The sequence below is a fragment of the Caretta caretta genome, chromosome 2 (genome assembly GCF_965140235.1).
Source record: "Caretta caretta isolate rCarCar2 chromosome 2, rCarCar1.hap1, whole genome shotgun sequence".
NCBI lineage: Eukaryota > Metazoa > Chordata > Testudines > Cheloniidae > Caretta > Caretta caretta.
The window spans coordinates 178248986-178265514 of record NC_134207.1 but is presented as its reverse complement, the minus strand read 5'-3'; the positions used below and the strand labels follow the sequence as shown (position 1 = coordinate 178265514).

At 40.1% G+C, this 16529-nt stretch overlaps 1 protein-coding gene across 2 annotated transcripts in view; it reads left to right on the top strand.

The window, feature by feature from the left end:
* Positions 1-16529, top strand: part of POU6F2 (POU class 6 homeobox 2) — a 377784-nt gene that overhangs the window by 304365 nt on the left and 56890 nt on the right. For both annotated transcript variants that reach the window (XM_075125609.1, XM_048839160.2), the window contains exon 6: positions 3409-3555. In XM_075125609.1, the coding sequence (XP_074981710.1) occupies positions 3409-3555 (147 nt within the window). The remainder of the gene's footprint in view (positions 1-3408; positions 3556-16529) is intronic.

The following is a 16529-nucleotide window of genomic DNA, read 5'->3' as shown; positions in this document are numbered from 1 at the left end:
TTGAAATTTTTAAAATTTTTGAAATGCCAATATAATTTCCCCCCAAAATTTCTAAAACGTTTCACAAAATGGTGTCACTCTTTTCTGTCCAGACCCACAGCTAAGCTTTATTCAGTTATTTATTCACAACTTTTAGAGGGAATGGAATGGTCCTCATTTAGGCACACTTTATAGCAAGGTTCCATTTATAAATAGTTTATGAAAGGTTAATAATGATTAGTAGATGTTTTAGTAAATGAATAATCAATCATTGTAGATTTTTATACAGTCCAATAGACTAGTAGTTTTCTTATAACCATGAATTATAACCATCTCTAACACCATCTACTTTCCATTTTCTTCACCTCCTTCCCACAGTACAGCCTACCCAATCCCTTATGTTTCTTCCCTCTTTGCCTGAAGGAATTTAACACCATCTGGGTATCTTCCCTCTTGGTGCAGAGTAAACCCCCCTTCCCTTCTTGTAGGTCACCCATCACTGTAGTGTACCACGCTGTTTTATGTCTTTATCTTCACAGTACCCCTGTGAGATACGGAAGTGCTATTGTCCCCATTTTCCAGATGGGGACTGAAGCACTGAGAAGTTGAATGACTTGCCCAAGTCTCAGAGTAGCAGCTGAGGAGCCCTGTAGTATCTGAATTGCTTCAATACATTTTTCCAATGTTCCAAATCTAACCTCTCAGGAAAAAAAAAAGTCCATGGATCTGATTCTGAGCTCTCTCTTACACTAGGGTAAATCAGGAGTTACTCCACAGCAGTGTTAGTCTGTATTCGCAAAAAGAAAAGGAGTACTTGTGGCACCTTAGAGACTAACAAATTTATTTGAGCATAAGCTTTCATGAGCTACAGCTCACTTCATCGGATGCATTCAGTGGCACTAAGGTGCCACAAGTACTTCTTTTCTTTTTGTGAATACAGACTAACACGAAACCTGTCATTATGTAAGGCACTGAATTTAGCCGTATGGAGTGGAAATCTATCAACTTCATGAAAAAACTCGTACAGATACAGACAGACATCATCTTCCTTTCCAAATGCGTTTTAAACAGATAGACATCATACCAAAAGGACTGAAGGTAAAAAATCCATTACAATTTACATACCACACAGACTATGCTGACAGCAGGGGTGAAAGTAAGTTAGAGGATTTACCGGTACGCCAGAGTCCTGCGCAGGGGGCGTGGCCTCAACCAGAAGAGGCTTGGTCTTAAATTCCCGGGCCCTTTAAATCTTGATTTAAAGGGCCAGGGCTCCAGCTGCAGTAGTGGCGGCTGGGAGCCCGGGGCCCTTCAAATCACCCAGGAGCTACCAGCTGCAGAGGTGGCTGGGAGCCCCGGGGCTCGGGGGTGATTTAAAGGGCCCAGGGCTCCAGCTGCCGCGACCGCAGCAGAGCCCTGGTCCCTTTAAATCACTGAGGAGCCCTGGGGGCTCCTGGCTGCCACCGCTGGCCCGGGGATCTGGGCTCTGGCAGAGCTTTAAAGGGCCTGGGGCTCCGCTGTGGTAGCAGCTGCTGGAGCCCCAAGCCCTATAAATCCCCGCCTGAGCCCTGCTGCCCAAGCCCTGGGGTAGCCCTGGGCCGGGCTCCATTGGGGATTTAAAGGGCCCCGGGGCTCCAGCCACTGCTACCGCCCCGGCCTTTTAAATGCCTGCCAGAGCCCTACCACCACTACCCCAGGGCTTCGGCAGCAGGGCTCAGGCGGGGATTTAAAGGGCTCCGGGAGGGTAGTGGCTGGAGGTCCGGGGCCCTTTAAATCCCAGCCTGAGCCCTGCTCCCCGAGCCCTGGGGTAGTGGCAGCGGGGCTCTGGCGGGGATTTAAAGGGCCCCGGAGCTCCAGCCACCACTACTGCCCCGGGGCCCCGCTGCCGCTCCCGAGGGCTTTATATTGCCCTCTCGGAAAGCCGGTCCTGGTACGGCACACGGGCTCTTACCTGTACTCCATACCAGGGTGTACCGGCTTACTTTCACCTCTGGCTGACAGCTTGTGCCACACGCTCTCAAAGAAACTGCGGAACCACCTGATGATCAACATCCTCTACAGCAAACAGGGAAAGATTAAGAATGAGCTCTCAAAACTGGATACTCTCATAAAAAACCAACCTTCCACACAAACTTCCTCGTAGCTGGACTTTACAAAAACTAGACAAACCATTTACAACATACACTTTGCTTCTCTACAAAAGAAAAAGGACACTAGCCACTGAATCCATCCGATGAAGTGAGCTGTAGCTCCCGAAAGCTTATGTTCAAATAAATGTGTTAGTCTCTGAGGTGCCACAAGTACTCCTTTTCTTTTTGCCCAAGTCTGTGGCAGAGCAAGAAATTGAACGTGGGTCTCCCAAGTTCTAGGCTAACACCTGAACCAGCCTTTCATCTGGTTCAGAGATGTTCCATTCCAGAAAGCATCTGTCTGATGGATACCTTCTAATCTCTTGTACCAGTCATTTCTCCAATCATTCTTCATCACCAGAATGTTCCCTAGCACTTGTGGCTTGGTTTATACGACTAGCACCAGTCTCTCATAGGACATCTGAATCCTCAGTGAGACACTTTCCTCTGTATTTAAACACATACTTGTTCTTTTACAAACCCAAGTGTTGCTTAGAGTGTCCTTACGTGGGATTTGGACATCCTGTTGAGATGACCGTTTGAAAATTGGTCCATCAGTGAAAATGTTTTATGCATGCTATGTTTTATATTGAGCATGTCATTATGGCAGAAGACGTGCAATATGCAGACAGCTGGAGAACTGTACGTGAACCCTGGAATTAATTATTCACAGGCAAGAACAAATAACTATATCAATACATTTTCCATAGTTTTGCAAATAGAAAGTTGTGGAGATGGTTATTCATTTTCAGTTGACATCCATTTAACCTAATCATAGGGTCAAGTTCCAGACTGTGATTTGTGTTTGTGTTGACACATTCCTTGAATGTATAAACCAATAGAAGCAGTGGGTTTTTCTCATATTTGGGCTCAGTAGTTGAGCTGAGGTAACACTAAGCAAGAAGGTTTCTTTCTGATCTCAGTGGCCAAACTTAAGGTCTGATCTCATTCCCTTTAAAGTCAAAGACTGAACTTTCATTGATTTCACATAGATGCAAAATTCAGGTACCTAGCTTATGCACCTAAGAAGGAAATACAAACATAACTCTGAACGATAAGACAATTGTGTTCTTCAGGACAATGGAATTTCCTCTGGGATTCTTAGATACATTCATTGTCAAAGGGACCAGTGCATCAGAAATAAAAAGCTCTCTGAAGAAGTGCTTAAGCTCTAGGGATAAAGTGGAGTATTCCCCTATGTTAGTACTGTAGCATTTATATATTCATTTAGCATTGTGTTTTGTGTGCTTCCTTGCTCATCAGTGGTTTTACTATGATCTTTTCTTTCTTTGGTTTTCAGCTGGTTAATAATCCACTGGCAAGTCAAGCAGCAGCGGCTGCAGCAGCAGCAGCCATGGGCTCAATAGCAAGCTCACAGGCCTTTGGCAATGCACTCTCCAGTCTTCAGGGGGTCACAGGTCAGCTAGTCACTAATGCACAAGGACAGGTGAGTGGAAGATGGAGAAAACAGTGAATTCTTATGGCAGATTGATCTTTGGATAAAAATGAATTTCTTTTGCTTGACAGCAATTTGTAAGTGCACATATTGAGGATAAATAAATAATGTTTACCAGGGAAGGTAAGAAATAGAAATGTTTAGGACCGGGGGAAGGGGGTTGTTAGAATGGGGAATTTGTTTTTTAAACTGCAAATGGTTTAGCTTTTGCTTTTATAATACAATCTTGGGAAGAGATAACAAGAATGTAACAATGTGGTATTTTAAGTGTGCAGATTGTTGCTGCGTCTTGATTTGCTAATTCAAGAACCTGATAATTCTCACCAAAAAAACAACAGCAGTCTCTCCCCACTTCTAAGCACAGATTTAATAACAGAAATCTATACTGGAGTCTTACAGTACTAAGACTGCATTATTTTTTATAATAAATTAAATTTATAATAAAATAAATTTTTAAAATAAATTAACAAAGCATATTTTGTAATGCAGTATCTTTGATTTAATATGCTTATTTGTTCATTGTTTATTAAATCACAAAATGTAGCAACCTGTAATGGATCTGCCAGTCATTAGTGCAAATTCAAGAGGCTCTGTTGTCTTTTAAAAGCCTTTTAATACTGTGTTTTAAACACGATAATTTGTAGATTTTTGAGATTCTGAATGGGAAGTTTCATCATATCATGCTTATCCACAGAGTTTCTTATTTGTCTTAACTGAAGCTGATATCACTCTGGTCCTGCTATAGACCCCAGTTCAGAAAGGTATGCGCCTAACTTTAAGCACATGAGTGATCCCATTGACTTCAGGTTCTTAAGTACCTTCCTGAATCATGATCTCTGACTGACTCTATTCTATCGTCTGTCAGTAACAAAAGTAATGTGACTGTTTATTTTCAGTGAAACAATATTATAAAAGAATCATTATAATAAGTGTAATAATATTGTTTAAGATTAATACTGCTAACTTGGTACTCCTATACCAAAAAACATACCTGTTATTAGAATAGATACAACTAAAATGAAAAATTCAAGCTGATGACAGACACTTCAGGAGATGTTTGATGGACTGGTACAGCCCTGGCTATCAGTAATTATAAAGTTTCATTCTACAGTTTTTGACTTATAATTCAAAAAAGCACAAATTATAAGTTCTTCTTTTCTTCTGCATAATTTTGTGTCACTGAGTTTTTTTACTAGAGACAAAGGTTACATTTTTTTCTGATCAGTAAAACAATACAAAACAAAAACAGTATCCTCAAACTTTATGGGGATTTTTTTTTTTACATAAAACATAAACAAAGATGCATCCTGAGCTTCAGTCTCCCCATCTAAGTCCCAGAAAAAATGCTGACCTTGTTATATTTACTGGGTGGGTACAGAATTGTTCCATCACTACCCCGAGGGTTGAACGATGGAGCTTGTCAAAGTGAGGCCTTATCTAATGAATCATCTTATCGCAGGTGCACACCACACATATTAAAGGAGGATTGTATGAACAATGTGCCCTCTACAATAACCTTTCAATGTCTACTTTAACCCTTGTTTCAATCCCTTTTCATCAAGGGATCATTTTATGCAGCCAGCTTTAAATGGAGGCTCTCAAAAGCCTATTAAGATTTCTGGAGGCATGGGGTATTGGTATGGAAGAAAAGTTGGTTATAATACCTATAATTCATAGTCAGATCACTTCCATCTAGAAGGCTTGCTTCTTTATATCTGTGCTCCAGAAATAGTGCATATCGTTCTCTCACAAGAGACACTTGGCTCCTAAGATGTAAATTGTAAGAGTTGAAGATATACATTCATGCCAGTTTTTCAGTAGTTTTCCCTTACATGTTCTCTCCAGAAAACATGTAAGCGAAATATATACGTAAGTCGGGTGCTTAATGAATTAGTATTATGAATATACCAGTGAATGAAACTATGGTCAATTGGGCCAGGGTACTGCTAGTTATTGTACAGGTAAAGTAAAATCCAATAACTCCACAGGTTTCAGCGAAAGAGAGGGGCTCTGAAAAAAAGAGACTCTTTCTCTATTGTTAAATAAAAGTACGGTGTCTTTCTGTCTATTCAGCTCTCTGGGGCAGAGACTGTTTTTTTGGTGCGTGTCAGTAGAGTGCTTAGCACAGTAGGGCTTTGGTTCATGGCTGGGGCTCCCAGGCACCATCACAATGTAAATAAATAATAATAATGACAACAATAATAATAATAAAAATAATAAGAGTTTTCTATAGCAGCCATCTCTATAATAGTCTATGGCTTATAGTATGCTTCTGATGCTATCCGTCCACGTAACAGACATATCGCATTTTAGTCTGAGGAGTTTTGTCGAGTCTGCCCTTGCCAATTAATACAATTCTAGCAAAGCACCAAAAATGGCGGGTCTGATTTTTAAAACTGAATCCATAAGTGGGTCGTGGGTTTGGGTACCTCTGCTTTTTTGGGTGCTCGAGCTGAGACCCCTTAAGGGGGTCTGACTTTCAAAAAGTCCTGAGCACTTGCCCTCTGAATATCAGGCTCCTTCAAAGAATCTCTAGTTTGGAACCACAGATCACTAGTCATCTCTGAAAAGTTACGTTCAGGTGATTTACCATTTGTACGCGCAAACATTTGAATTGCAGACCCCTTCTTTTTTAGGTCTTGTATAATTGTCTGTCTGTTGACTAAATATATGGTGATCCTTAATCCCTTGTAACACAGTGACATAATGTAGGTCAAATCTGAAATCCTATTGCAAATCTAGCTGAAATTGCTTTTTGGGTGACATATGACTTGACCTTCAACTCCAACCATTTTTATGTTCAGAGTGTCCAGATTATACAAGTGTGACAACATTTTATGTAGCAAATTTGTATTGATTTAATTTTGGAATTTAAAAATGACGGTATGATTTCTTTTCTTATGTCACTACTACTCATTTGAGAAGCCTGGGTTTTTCACAACCAAGATATCAGAAGAGATCTTATCAGTTAGATAACAAATTTACATCACCTGATTAGTTTATCATGTAAGTGGAAAAGTCTATGTTAATTGTCTGTATTCACAGGCAAATGAGGTTATTCTGTCTTCAAAGTTAAGAAGCCCATTTGTACAACTTGCGCTTGGAATTATTTCAGATGCAGAAAAATAGACTATTTTTTGACTCTGTTGCACGTAGAAGAAATCATAGAAATTTTATGTTTTAACTGTTGGTATTAATATTTTGGAAGGACGTAATGCCTATTGAATCGCTAGCTTTTAAATCACTACAGATTCGAAAGCATGCTTTATGGTGATGGTTACTACAAAGGCTACCCTCAGCCCAGTTTTCTACTTGACTAAAATATACAGCCATATTCTACCCTCAATTACACTCATGCAATCCTGTTGACTTCAGCAGGATTTACATGGGTTTGAAGTGAGGGTGCAATGCAGCTTAGGAAATGCAGTCATTTTATAAAAAGGGCAAGACCTTCTGAAGAAGAAAAATACTCATTTTGTCAACCTGAGGGATTGTAAAATAGAAATGACACCACAGAGTGGAAGAACATAGCATGTTAAAAAAGTGAAATCTAATCATATTATAAAACTCTGTTGTGCTGAGGAGAGAACAAAACCACCTAATTTTCCTTTTTTGATATTAATGTGAAAATAATGTCAGTGTTAATATACATGAATAATGAACATGTTAATTATACAGTGGATTTAAAGAATGATATCAGTATCATTTAAGAATATCATCTAAAGAACTCAATCTACATTGAACATGTACCGAACTCCCTGGATATGAAAACCTTCTACATATAGAGAACCTTTGGTGCAATCCACAGAGGTTAACATACATAACTATCTGTAGAATTTTTAATCTGCAATTAGCTTGCAAAACTAAACAGAAAGAATGGCATTGTTGATCCAATTCAATAATAGATGTACATTGGTTCTCATTATTCTGATGAGAGGGCACACATTTGCTCTTTGAGCTTCTTGATAGTAAATGGTGCTAATGAGGCCTGATGGATTCTCTGCTCCTAACAAGGCTCTCAGCAGTGAGAGTGATTACAATGGAGATAGATTTGATGGGATGTGCTCGCTTTTGTAGTGTCTCAGCTGCTGACACTCTGCGACATAATCAGGTCACAGAGCCGGTCACAGCCATCCGCGAAAGCCATAGCTCTATCCCTCATTATTAAAGGGCATTATTCAGTTCCAGGCCTTCACAATACAGCCAAGGGCCCCTCTTTTTTTTCTTTTTTTTTTTTTTAAGCATCAGCTCTCAAATACAAGGGTTAATAAAATAATACTTCATCAGCTAAAAAAAGTAATAAATTAAAGAAATGGCAATAAAGCATTCCCTTTCAAATTCATTGAAGAGTTGCAATTAAATAAGCTGGGGAATTTTCATCACCCTGTGCAATATATGGTACAATGTAATATGTCATGAGCAATAAAAACTGGGGACAGGATTGCAGAGTAGGATTGTGACTCTCTTTGTCAATTGATTTGCTAAATACTAAAGTATCTCCCAATCAAAAAGAAATCTCTCTCAATGCATCCACTTTTTATGCATGTATTTTTGTTATTCTCATGTTCTTTTGTAACTCTTCTTTTCCTTGGTGTGACAAGCACTTTCCTGTAAACTAAGTTTTCAAGTGACATTTTTGATGGCTCTCTTGTCTTCTTGAAAGTTTGGGGATAGTATAGGCATCAAATTAATGTGTTTAGTCCAAAACTGGATTATAAATGATAAGGCACAATGTTATAACTGTTCTCTTTCTGTAAGAACATACAATGCCCATCTTTTGAAGAATGCAATATCTGCAGCAAGATATGCTACAAGGTAATTGCAGCATTTTATTCCTATTCTAGAGATATGCCCTATGGGTGCCTCTAAACCATAGAACGTGTTTATGCGAAGAAGTTGCACCAGCTTAATCTGAGGTGTGATTTCAAACCAGTTTAGTTAAACTGGTGCAAAAGTCCAAGTGGGAATTCTTGTTTTGGTTTAAATCAGGCTTATTTTGGTTTGGTTTACGTTGATTAAGCTAAAGTGAAATAAGCCACTCTTAAATCAAAATAAGTATGTCCACACAGCAGTTTGAACTGGTTTAAAATTAAATTAAAATAATGTAACTTAACATCTGTGAGTAGACAAAACTTGAATGACTAATGCATATATTTTTCTTGGTAAACAATACCTTATTTGTTCATCTCGTTCATGCCTGAAAAACGATACAAAGGATTTTTCTATTCTCTTACCTATAGAGCATGATGCAACCAGCCAGTGAGCAGGTGTGCAAGGGCCTGGTGAAAATGACAGTCCTTGTGCTTACATCAGTGCAAGGCCTATGCAATGCTAGCACTTTTAGTATCACTAGCTATCTCAAGGAAGTTTGGAAGAAGCTATGCCATGGCCCAGCTTCTGTTCTGCACCAGCCAGCAGAGCTCATTGGCTGTGGAGGGGAGTGAGTGCATGTTCCATTTCCTTATGGGGTTTAACAGTGGACGTATATTTGTTACCCTACAGGGAGTTCTGGAGCCACAGTGTCTGTGTGAGCTAAAATGCCTGTCAGAGCTGCCTCTGAGGCCTTGCAATTCACACCACTCTCCATATCTGCCAGTGTCTTATTCTGGGTCCACACTAGACTTTTTTCTTTAAAATTTCCCACTGTGGCTACCACCACTGGAGCTGCACAGCTGGTAGCAAAGACGGGAACACTCATGTCCGCTAGCCACCAATGTTTTAACCACCATGTTATCTAACACTGCTCACAGCCATCTAAACAATGGGGATCAAAACACGGGCAGCCTTGTCTAGGCTACCATTACCACTGGCTGATTTGCACTGGTGAACATTCTGCTATCATTAGGACTTAGGGCCATTCCCTGGGGAGCCCACTGCCAGAATACTCTATTTCAAAAGACCTTCAGATTGGCAGACTGGAGCTGCATGCTCTTTTTTTCCCCCTCCAAATTTGACTGGACTGCGGATTTACAACTCTTGGACACTACGGGTGTGGGGGGAAAGAAGGGGTTTGGTATCTTTCTCTGACTGTGTTCTGGGCAGAAAAGAGGCACATCCTGTTAAGAAAGGTCAACAGAAAGGAAAGAATTGCTCCATTGGCTTCTCCTCCCCATAGCTATGCAATGAAAGGAGCTGTTTGTTTCATTATCTCCCTAGTGAATTTGTATGTTAAAGGAATATTTGTTTGTTTGTGGAATAATATGTTTGCTGGTTTTTTTACTGTTATCCTGCCTCAATTTTAAAAGAACACAGAGCAGGAAATTGTAGAAATGTTAATATATATTGGCAAGACCCTTACCTTGAAGTCAGTGGGGCTATGCCAATTTACAGCAGCTGTGTATCTGGCCAGTCTACTTTGGACTTCTGCATCATTAAAATGTAGTTTGAAAAAAAATTACCATCCTCAAAACAAAGGAACAATTTCAGATAAGCCAATAGAAACAGAAAGACATTTCAGAGTCACAGATATCCCATATTTCAGGGAAAAGATTCTAACTTCCTCACAAGAAAAGAAAAAATATTCAGAAAAGGGAAGAAAAATTCAGAAGGGCGCTATCCACCACCACCACCACTACAACTCAGCATGTTTGGATACCCATTCACTCTGCGGAAGAGGCCTGCTTTAAAGAGGAGGCCGCAACTCTTTGCTCCAAAACCTCAGAGAAGTGGGTGTTACAGATAAATCAGATCAGATACTGAGGTGAATGCAAACATATTTCCCAGAGCAGATTCTTCTCGCTCTCAAAGAAGGCTAAGAAGAAGGAGCTGATATGGGAAGCTAAATCACACATACTGCCAATTAGGAGCTACAGAGGGAATACCGTTGGAAGAGAAGTTACACAGAACCTACTGAATAATTTTGTGAAGACCCAAAAGATATGGACAGGTCAGAGCAGTACTGGGCCTCGGGTCAAGTCTCTAAATAGATTTACAAAGGATGGTAAAGGTGCATATGGAGACCTCTACTGACATGAAAGTAGTCAGTATTTATACACTCCTATCCAGACGTGCCCTTTACATTTCCTTAATACTCATCTTACATCGGTATAAAATCTGGCCTTTTGGATTTATTACCTCTGGCCTGGGTCCTTACTAAGGTGCTTATAGTTGTGGGATAACATTTTCAAAAGTGTCTGTGTTTCCTTTGCAAAAGAGGCATAGGGTTCATCTACATAGCAAAAAAAGAAAAAGAAAAAATCTTGCAGCAACAAGTCTCAGAGCCCAGGTGAATTGACTCGGGCTCCCGGGGCTCTCACTGCAGGGCTAAAAATAGATGTTCAAGCTCGGGCTACAGTCTTAGACACCCAGTAAGGCATGAGAGACTCGTGAGTCCAAATATCTACTTTCAGCCCACACCATGAGCCCCACAAGCCCAAGTCAGTTGGCCCCTGTTCTGAGACTCGCTGCTATGGGGGCTTTTTTGCTGTGTTGACATAACCTTAGGGACTTGGCAGCCTATGTTCCACTGACTTTCAATGAGAGAGGGGCTCTTAAGTGCCTGAATCACATAGGCACTTTTAAAAATTGTGTCCCTGATCTAATGAGTAGTATCTCTCTCTCAAGTAGAAGATACAGTACACATCTATCCCTTCCTCAGTGAGCTGCTAATTTGAGTTTACTCAGAGGAGAAGACAAGACCAGCTACCTGCTTGACTTTCCTATCAGTATTGTAACACAATCCTATCTCAAAGAATAATCTATTCAGCATCTTTGAGGGGTAATAATTATGGTAAAGAGAACATTTTCATATTTAGGGAAGACATGCCAAACCCATATTAACCATTCAGATGGTTCTGAGATCACCAAGGTCATATTCAGAGGTCAGTTTAAAGGTCTCTTTGTGTCCACCCCATAACATGCAAAACCACTTGAAGTGTGGTACATCATCTCAGCCTTTCAGAGGTGGCTGCCCCTATAATGTCCAAGAAAGTCTTCCCCCCAAAAAAGGTGAAGATGAAAGTATAAACCATGGATACATGCATATTGCAAGGGGAAATGCTTATATGACAGAGTGACTCAGAGTCAGTGGTTATTCAAGGAGGCATAGAGCATAAATTGACTCGTGTTTGTGAACATTTCACTGGCACTTGAAAACAAAAAGGATGAGACACAAAACAGGCAAACCCTGAGTGACAGAGAACACAACAGTAATGGCATACATTACAGTCAAGAGGGAATGAAATCTTGGGTCCACAGAAAAGCAGCCCAACTGATGAACTTGGAAGAGAAAAACCTTTCATCCCTGAAAGCTCTTCATGTTAAAGGAGAGGAAAACTGCAGCGGCAGTTGGCTGAGTCACACTATGGTAAGTCAGAGAGAACTGAGTTTTTTTATTATGTAGCATTTATAGTGATAACTCAACACCTGGCGACCCTAGTTATGGACCTATTGACTTCTAACTGAAACACCATGACAGGAATTCTTCTCCAATAGGATTTGTGAGCTGTGGTCGTAGATCCAGAAATGGCCCAGAGAATTCCTCTACGCCTTTCAACTTTTCCACTTCTGTTAAAAGTTGTATAGAACATTCAAGCAGAAAAAGCTGAAGTCATCCTGGTTGCTCTGTACGTCAATGGGCATTGGATCAGACCCTTAAAGAGTAGGCATTTGTCTTTTCTTTGATAGGAAAACATAATAGTCATTGTTAGCAAAGGGAGTTTTGTGTGCATGTGTATGCAAACAGTATGTACCAAAATGAAAAATGGATTTAAAAATACCTTAGTTGACGCTATTCAAGGTATCTAATTTTTAAAGGACCTTTTCACTGAAATTTGCATTTTGTGCATTAATTTAAATAAATATTATCTCTAGGATAGAAAATGAATGTATGACTAGTCATATGACAATGGCAAAGAATCACAGAAAGTCTCTTTCTTTAGACACAACATGGATTTTATTAAAATAAAGAAAACAGTAGAATCCCTTAAACTACTCTCTTGCTCTCTCTGCTTCACTTGTGGACATTCTACACAGAACCTTCTCCAGTCATCCCTCCTGCCTGACTTCCTGCTGCATATTTAAGGAAACAATACACACATCCTGCCAGTTTAAAAATCCACTTCTCAAGAAATAATTTAACACCAAGACACGACGCACCCAGTAGCCAAATAAACATAGATTTTCATTTTTGATGCTTCAAATACTCTGACAGACAACTTCCAAAATAAATGGTTTGTTTTAGAGGTGGGATGTGTCATATTAGCATCCATCCAACAGATAAGAAAAGAAAAATAGATCAGAGAGTGATTGGGACATCAGGGAGACAGTTCTAGCGGGAGATGAGAGAGGCCTGGTACAAGTTATAATGTTAAAAGAAATAGCTAGCAATCATGAAAGAAATTGTATAAATAGGTCATTGCAGCCCAACTGGAAAAAAAAAGTTTAATTTTAACTGGTTAGTCAGAGTCTCCAGAGGCCTGATTCTCTCTCCCCAATCCTTGCAGGATACGTATATTAAGCCATGATGCAGCTTATTTGATGCAATGGATGGCTAGATGGACAGGATGAAAGTGAGAAGCAGGTGATATCAGACTCACATAATGCGGTCGTGTGGGTCCAGAGCAGGAAGCAGCACCCATTTGGCATATGGTGTTAGTGTGGGGTTGCCAATTTAGGTTGAATGTATTCCTGGAGGTTTTATTACATGACATAAACTTTAATTAAAGATTAATCTTTAATTCCTGGAGACTCTGGGGCAATCCTGGAGGGTTGGCAACCCTATGATAGTACCATCAGACAGATCCCATCAAATTAGATATCCTCGTTGTTGCTTTCATTCCAAATTTCTCCTCTTCTCTCCCACTCGATCGCTTTATTACTTTGATTACTAGGTACCCTTTCTTTAATCTTTTCTGTCTTTGCTTTTGTTAGTTCCTTCTTTAAGCAGAAGAGGAAAGCCTTGTGCACATTTAAAGATGAATGGATACCCAGCCTTCTGCTAAAGTATTTCTCAGTGACATTTGGGGTTTCAAAACATGCTGATCAGTGCCAGATTAAAGAATTATAGGGTTTTGTGCGCATTGGCAATTAGGGGCCCTCCTGTCTTCCTTGTCCTGAGGGGTGGAAGGCCCTGAGTGGACGCGGAGTGGAGGGAAGGTTGGAGTGTAAGCCCACAGTACACTCACCCCAGCACAGCTCCAGTCCTGCAGGGGTGGCCCGGCTCCCTGCTCCAGTCCATGGGCTCTCACCACAGCATGCAGGCAGGATCTCCCCACCTCCTTCCTGGCCCTGGGTTGTTTCTTGTTGTTTTTTGGGGAGCTGGGGCAGATAGACAGCATTCCCCCTAAGTGGTTCAGGGGGGAGGGGTGTGGGAGGGGCATGAAGATGGGTGCCACATGAAAGTGCACAAAGACACGCTGGCTAATCCAGGCCTGATCCACTTCCTCTCTCTACCATCCTCCCCATCAGCCTCTGCCTTCAACTTTTCCCTAAGCTGTAACATAACATATGTGCACTCACACACATACCTGTTATCTAGCTTTCAGGGTCAGTTTCAGGGGCCAGGAGGAAACACTGCAATGATCAGGACTCTCAGGTGAATGAAAGATAGACACAGGGGTAGAGTCCTGTATCTTTATAAACTCTATAATTTATCAATAGGGAGGAGTGCTATATACCCATCTCCTCTCACTTAGCTGGGTCCATTGCAGAGTTAAACGAACCATTAGAACCATAAACTCAGGCTAGACTCTGTTCATAAAATCAGAGTTTAAGGCCAGAAGGGACCACCAGATTATCCAGTCTGACCTCCTGTATATCACAGGCCATCCAATGCACACAGCAGTGCACATTAAACACAATAACTGCTAGGGCTCAGCTGCCTTCTGAATCTTCTCATCCTCCCCCTGCCATAAAGCGAGTAGACCATACCAAGCAGGACCTTGGTCTGCAAACACATCAGGTCCCCCCTTCTCCTTACAGACACAAGGTCCACTAGCAAAATCCCAGCCTCATTTACCTTAAGGAGATGGTCCTTTTAGCTTTTATCTGCACTGGACACGAACCGCAAGTTGTGGTAAACAAAACCTTCCTATATTATTTCCTAACGTTCTCCTTCTTAGTCCTTTTTCTCTAACTGTGCCTCCACAATGCTGCTGCGAGAAAGGCAAAAACACATAGAAATGATCTCAAGCAGTTTTAATACAGATTGGGAATTATTTACAGGTTATCAGTTGAAAAAACAGTTACATAGTTTAAAATGGCTTGATTGCCCACAGACACAAATCTAAATCTTAATAAATGCTTGTCTATAAGCAGCTAGATAGTGCCTTAACTCACTGCACCATCTATCCTTTCACTGCTAGAAACCACCACCCAGTTTGGTACAATTGGCAGGCTCTGAACAAGATGACCAGGACTGGAATACTTAACTGGTCAAGAAAATTGAGGTTCATTAGCAGAACTGTGTGAGGAAGATTGCACAGCTCCTGCCCACAGCACGCTTGCTCTGACTTGTACTCCGTTAGCCTCTCAAATTTATTAACATCAAATTCTCTGCCCTCTCCAAAATTTTGACTTGATGTTTCAATTTTTAGTAGTTTAAATTTGATCTCATAGCATTTTATAATAGTGATCTGTGCATTTTGATTCTTCTCATGCTGTTTGTTTTATATTTATAATCTCTCACACAATTATTGTAATTTACAATGAAACCTTATATATTTGTGATTAGTCTGTCTTGTTGTCTAGCAATACATGTTCCACAGCATGATCATACCCGCAGATGAGCCCTCCCCTTCACATATATTTGTGTCTGTGCGTGTGTGTATAAACACACACATACTCTCACTTCATCTCTGTATTATGTACATCCATATCTACACATACATGTATATGTATATGTTTTAAATTTATGTATATCTTTGTGTGTGTATATATAGATATAGGTATACATATATGGGTAGGGTCGATATAAATAGAGAAGAATTGACTAGTGATGCTATAAACAAAGTAATATAAATTCTCATAAACAAATGTCATTTTTGTGGACATTCTTTAAAGCAAGATTCATTGCAATACACCTGGCTGCAGTGAAAATCTTAAGGGATATCTGCATGCACACCCACATACTGTCTTCTGTTTCTCACACATTTGCATCTACTTTCTCATTTTGGACAGAGGATAGCAGCACATTGGATGGTGAGAAATTTTGGCCAGTCAGCAGAGAAAGCCCCTTATGAAAAATGTTGCTGTATCTTTAATATCTATGTACAACACAGCACATTTAGTCTTTAAGATTTCTTCTGAAAGAGTCTCACAACATAAGGTATATGGTACTCAGTTTATCAGCATTAAATAGATGATGAAAACCCTACCAGGATTGTAACTTGTGTCTTTAGGGGAGTTTAATTTAGGGGTCACTGAAAAATTTCAGAAGTTTCAATTCTGGCCAGATGTTTTTTGTCGAAATTTCAAAAAAAGGACATTTTTGCAAAAATTTTAGCCTGCTTTTTAACCGGCTCTAGTCAAATTATGTCAAACCTGATGCTTAGGCTGCTACACTATATATGTTGTTCGTAAACAAATCTGTTAGGTTTGAACAGTGTTTTATTTTTGTCTATCATATACAGGCATAAAAGCCAGAGTTGTCCCTATGGGAAAGTTCTTACTCAACAGTATAGTGTGTCCAGTATTTCTGAAACAAAAATCACATGAGTAAATGTACTACAACAATTCCCTTTTTTCTGAATACAGATGAAAACGTAGGTAAAATATTATTGAGTCAAGCTCAAATTCTTATAACCAGATCTGTTGATGGAAAGGGTAGCTGGTATATAGCATTTACTGTGGAAAGTAGCACCCAGAGCTCCCTCCTGCCTTTTATTTCTTCTTAAAAATCATATGCAGTGAAAAGACAGAGCAAACATGAATGATGCATGCCTGATTCACTAAATCACTATAGTCTTTGGCAGCTACATAAAGGTAAAAATGTTTAAATTGGCATTATACTATCCAGAAAATGATGC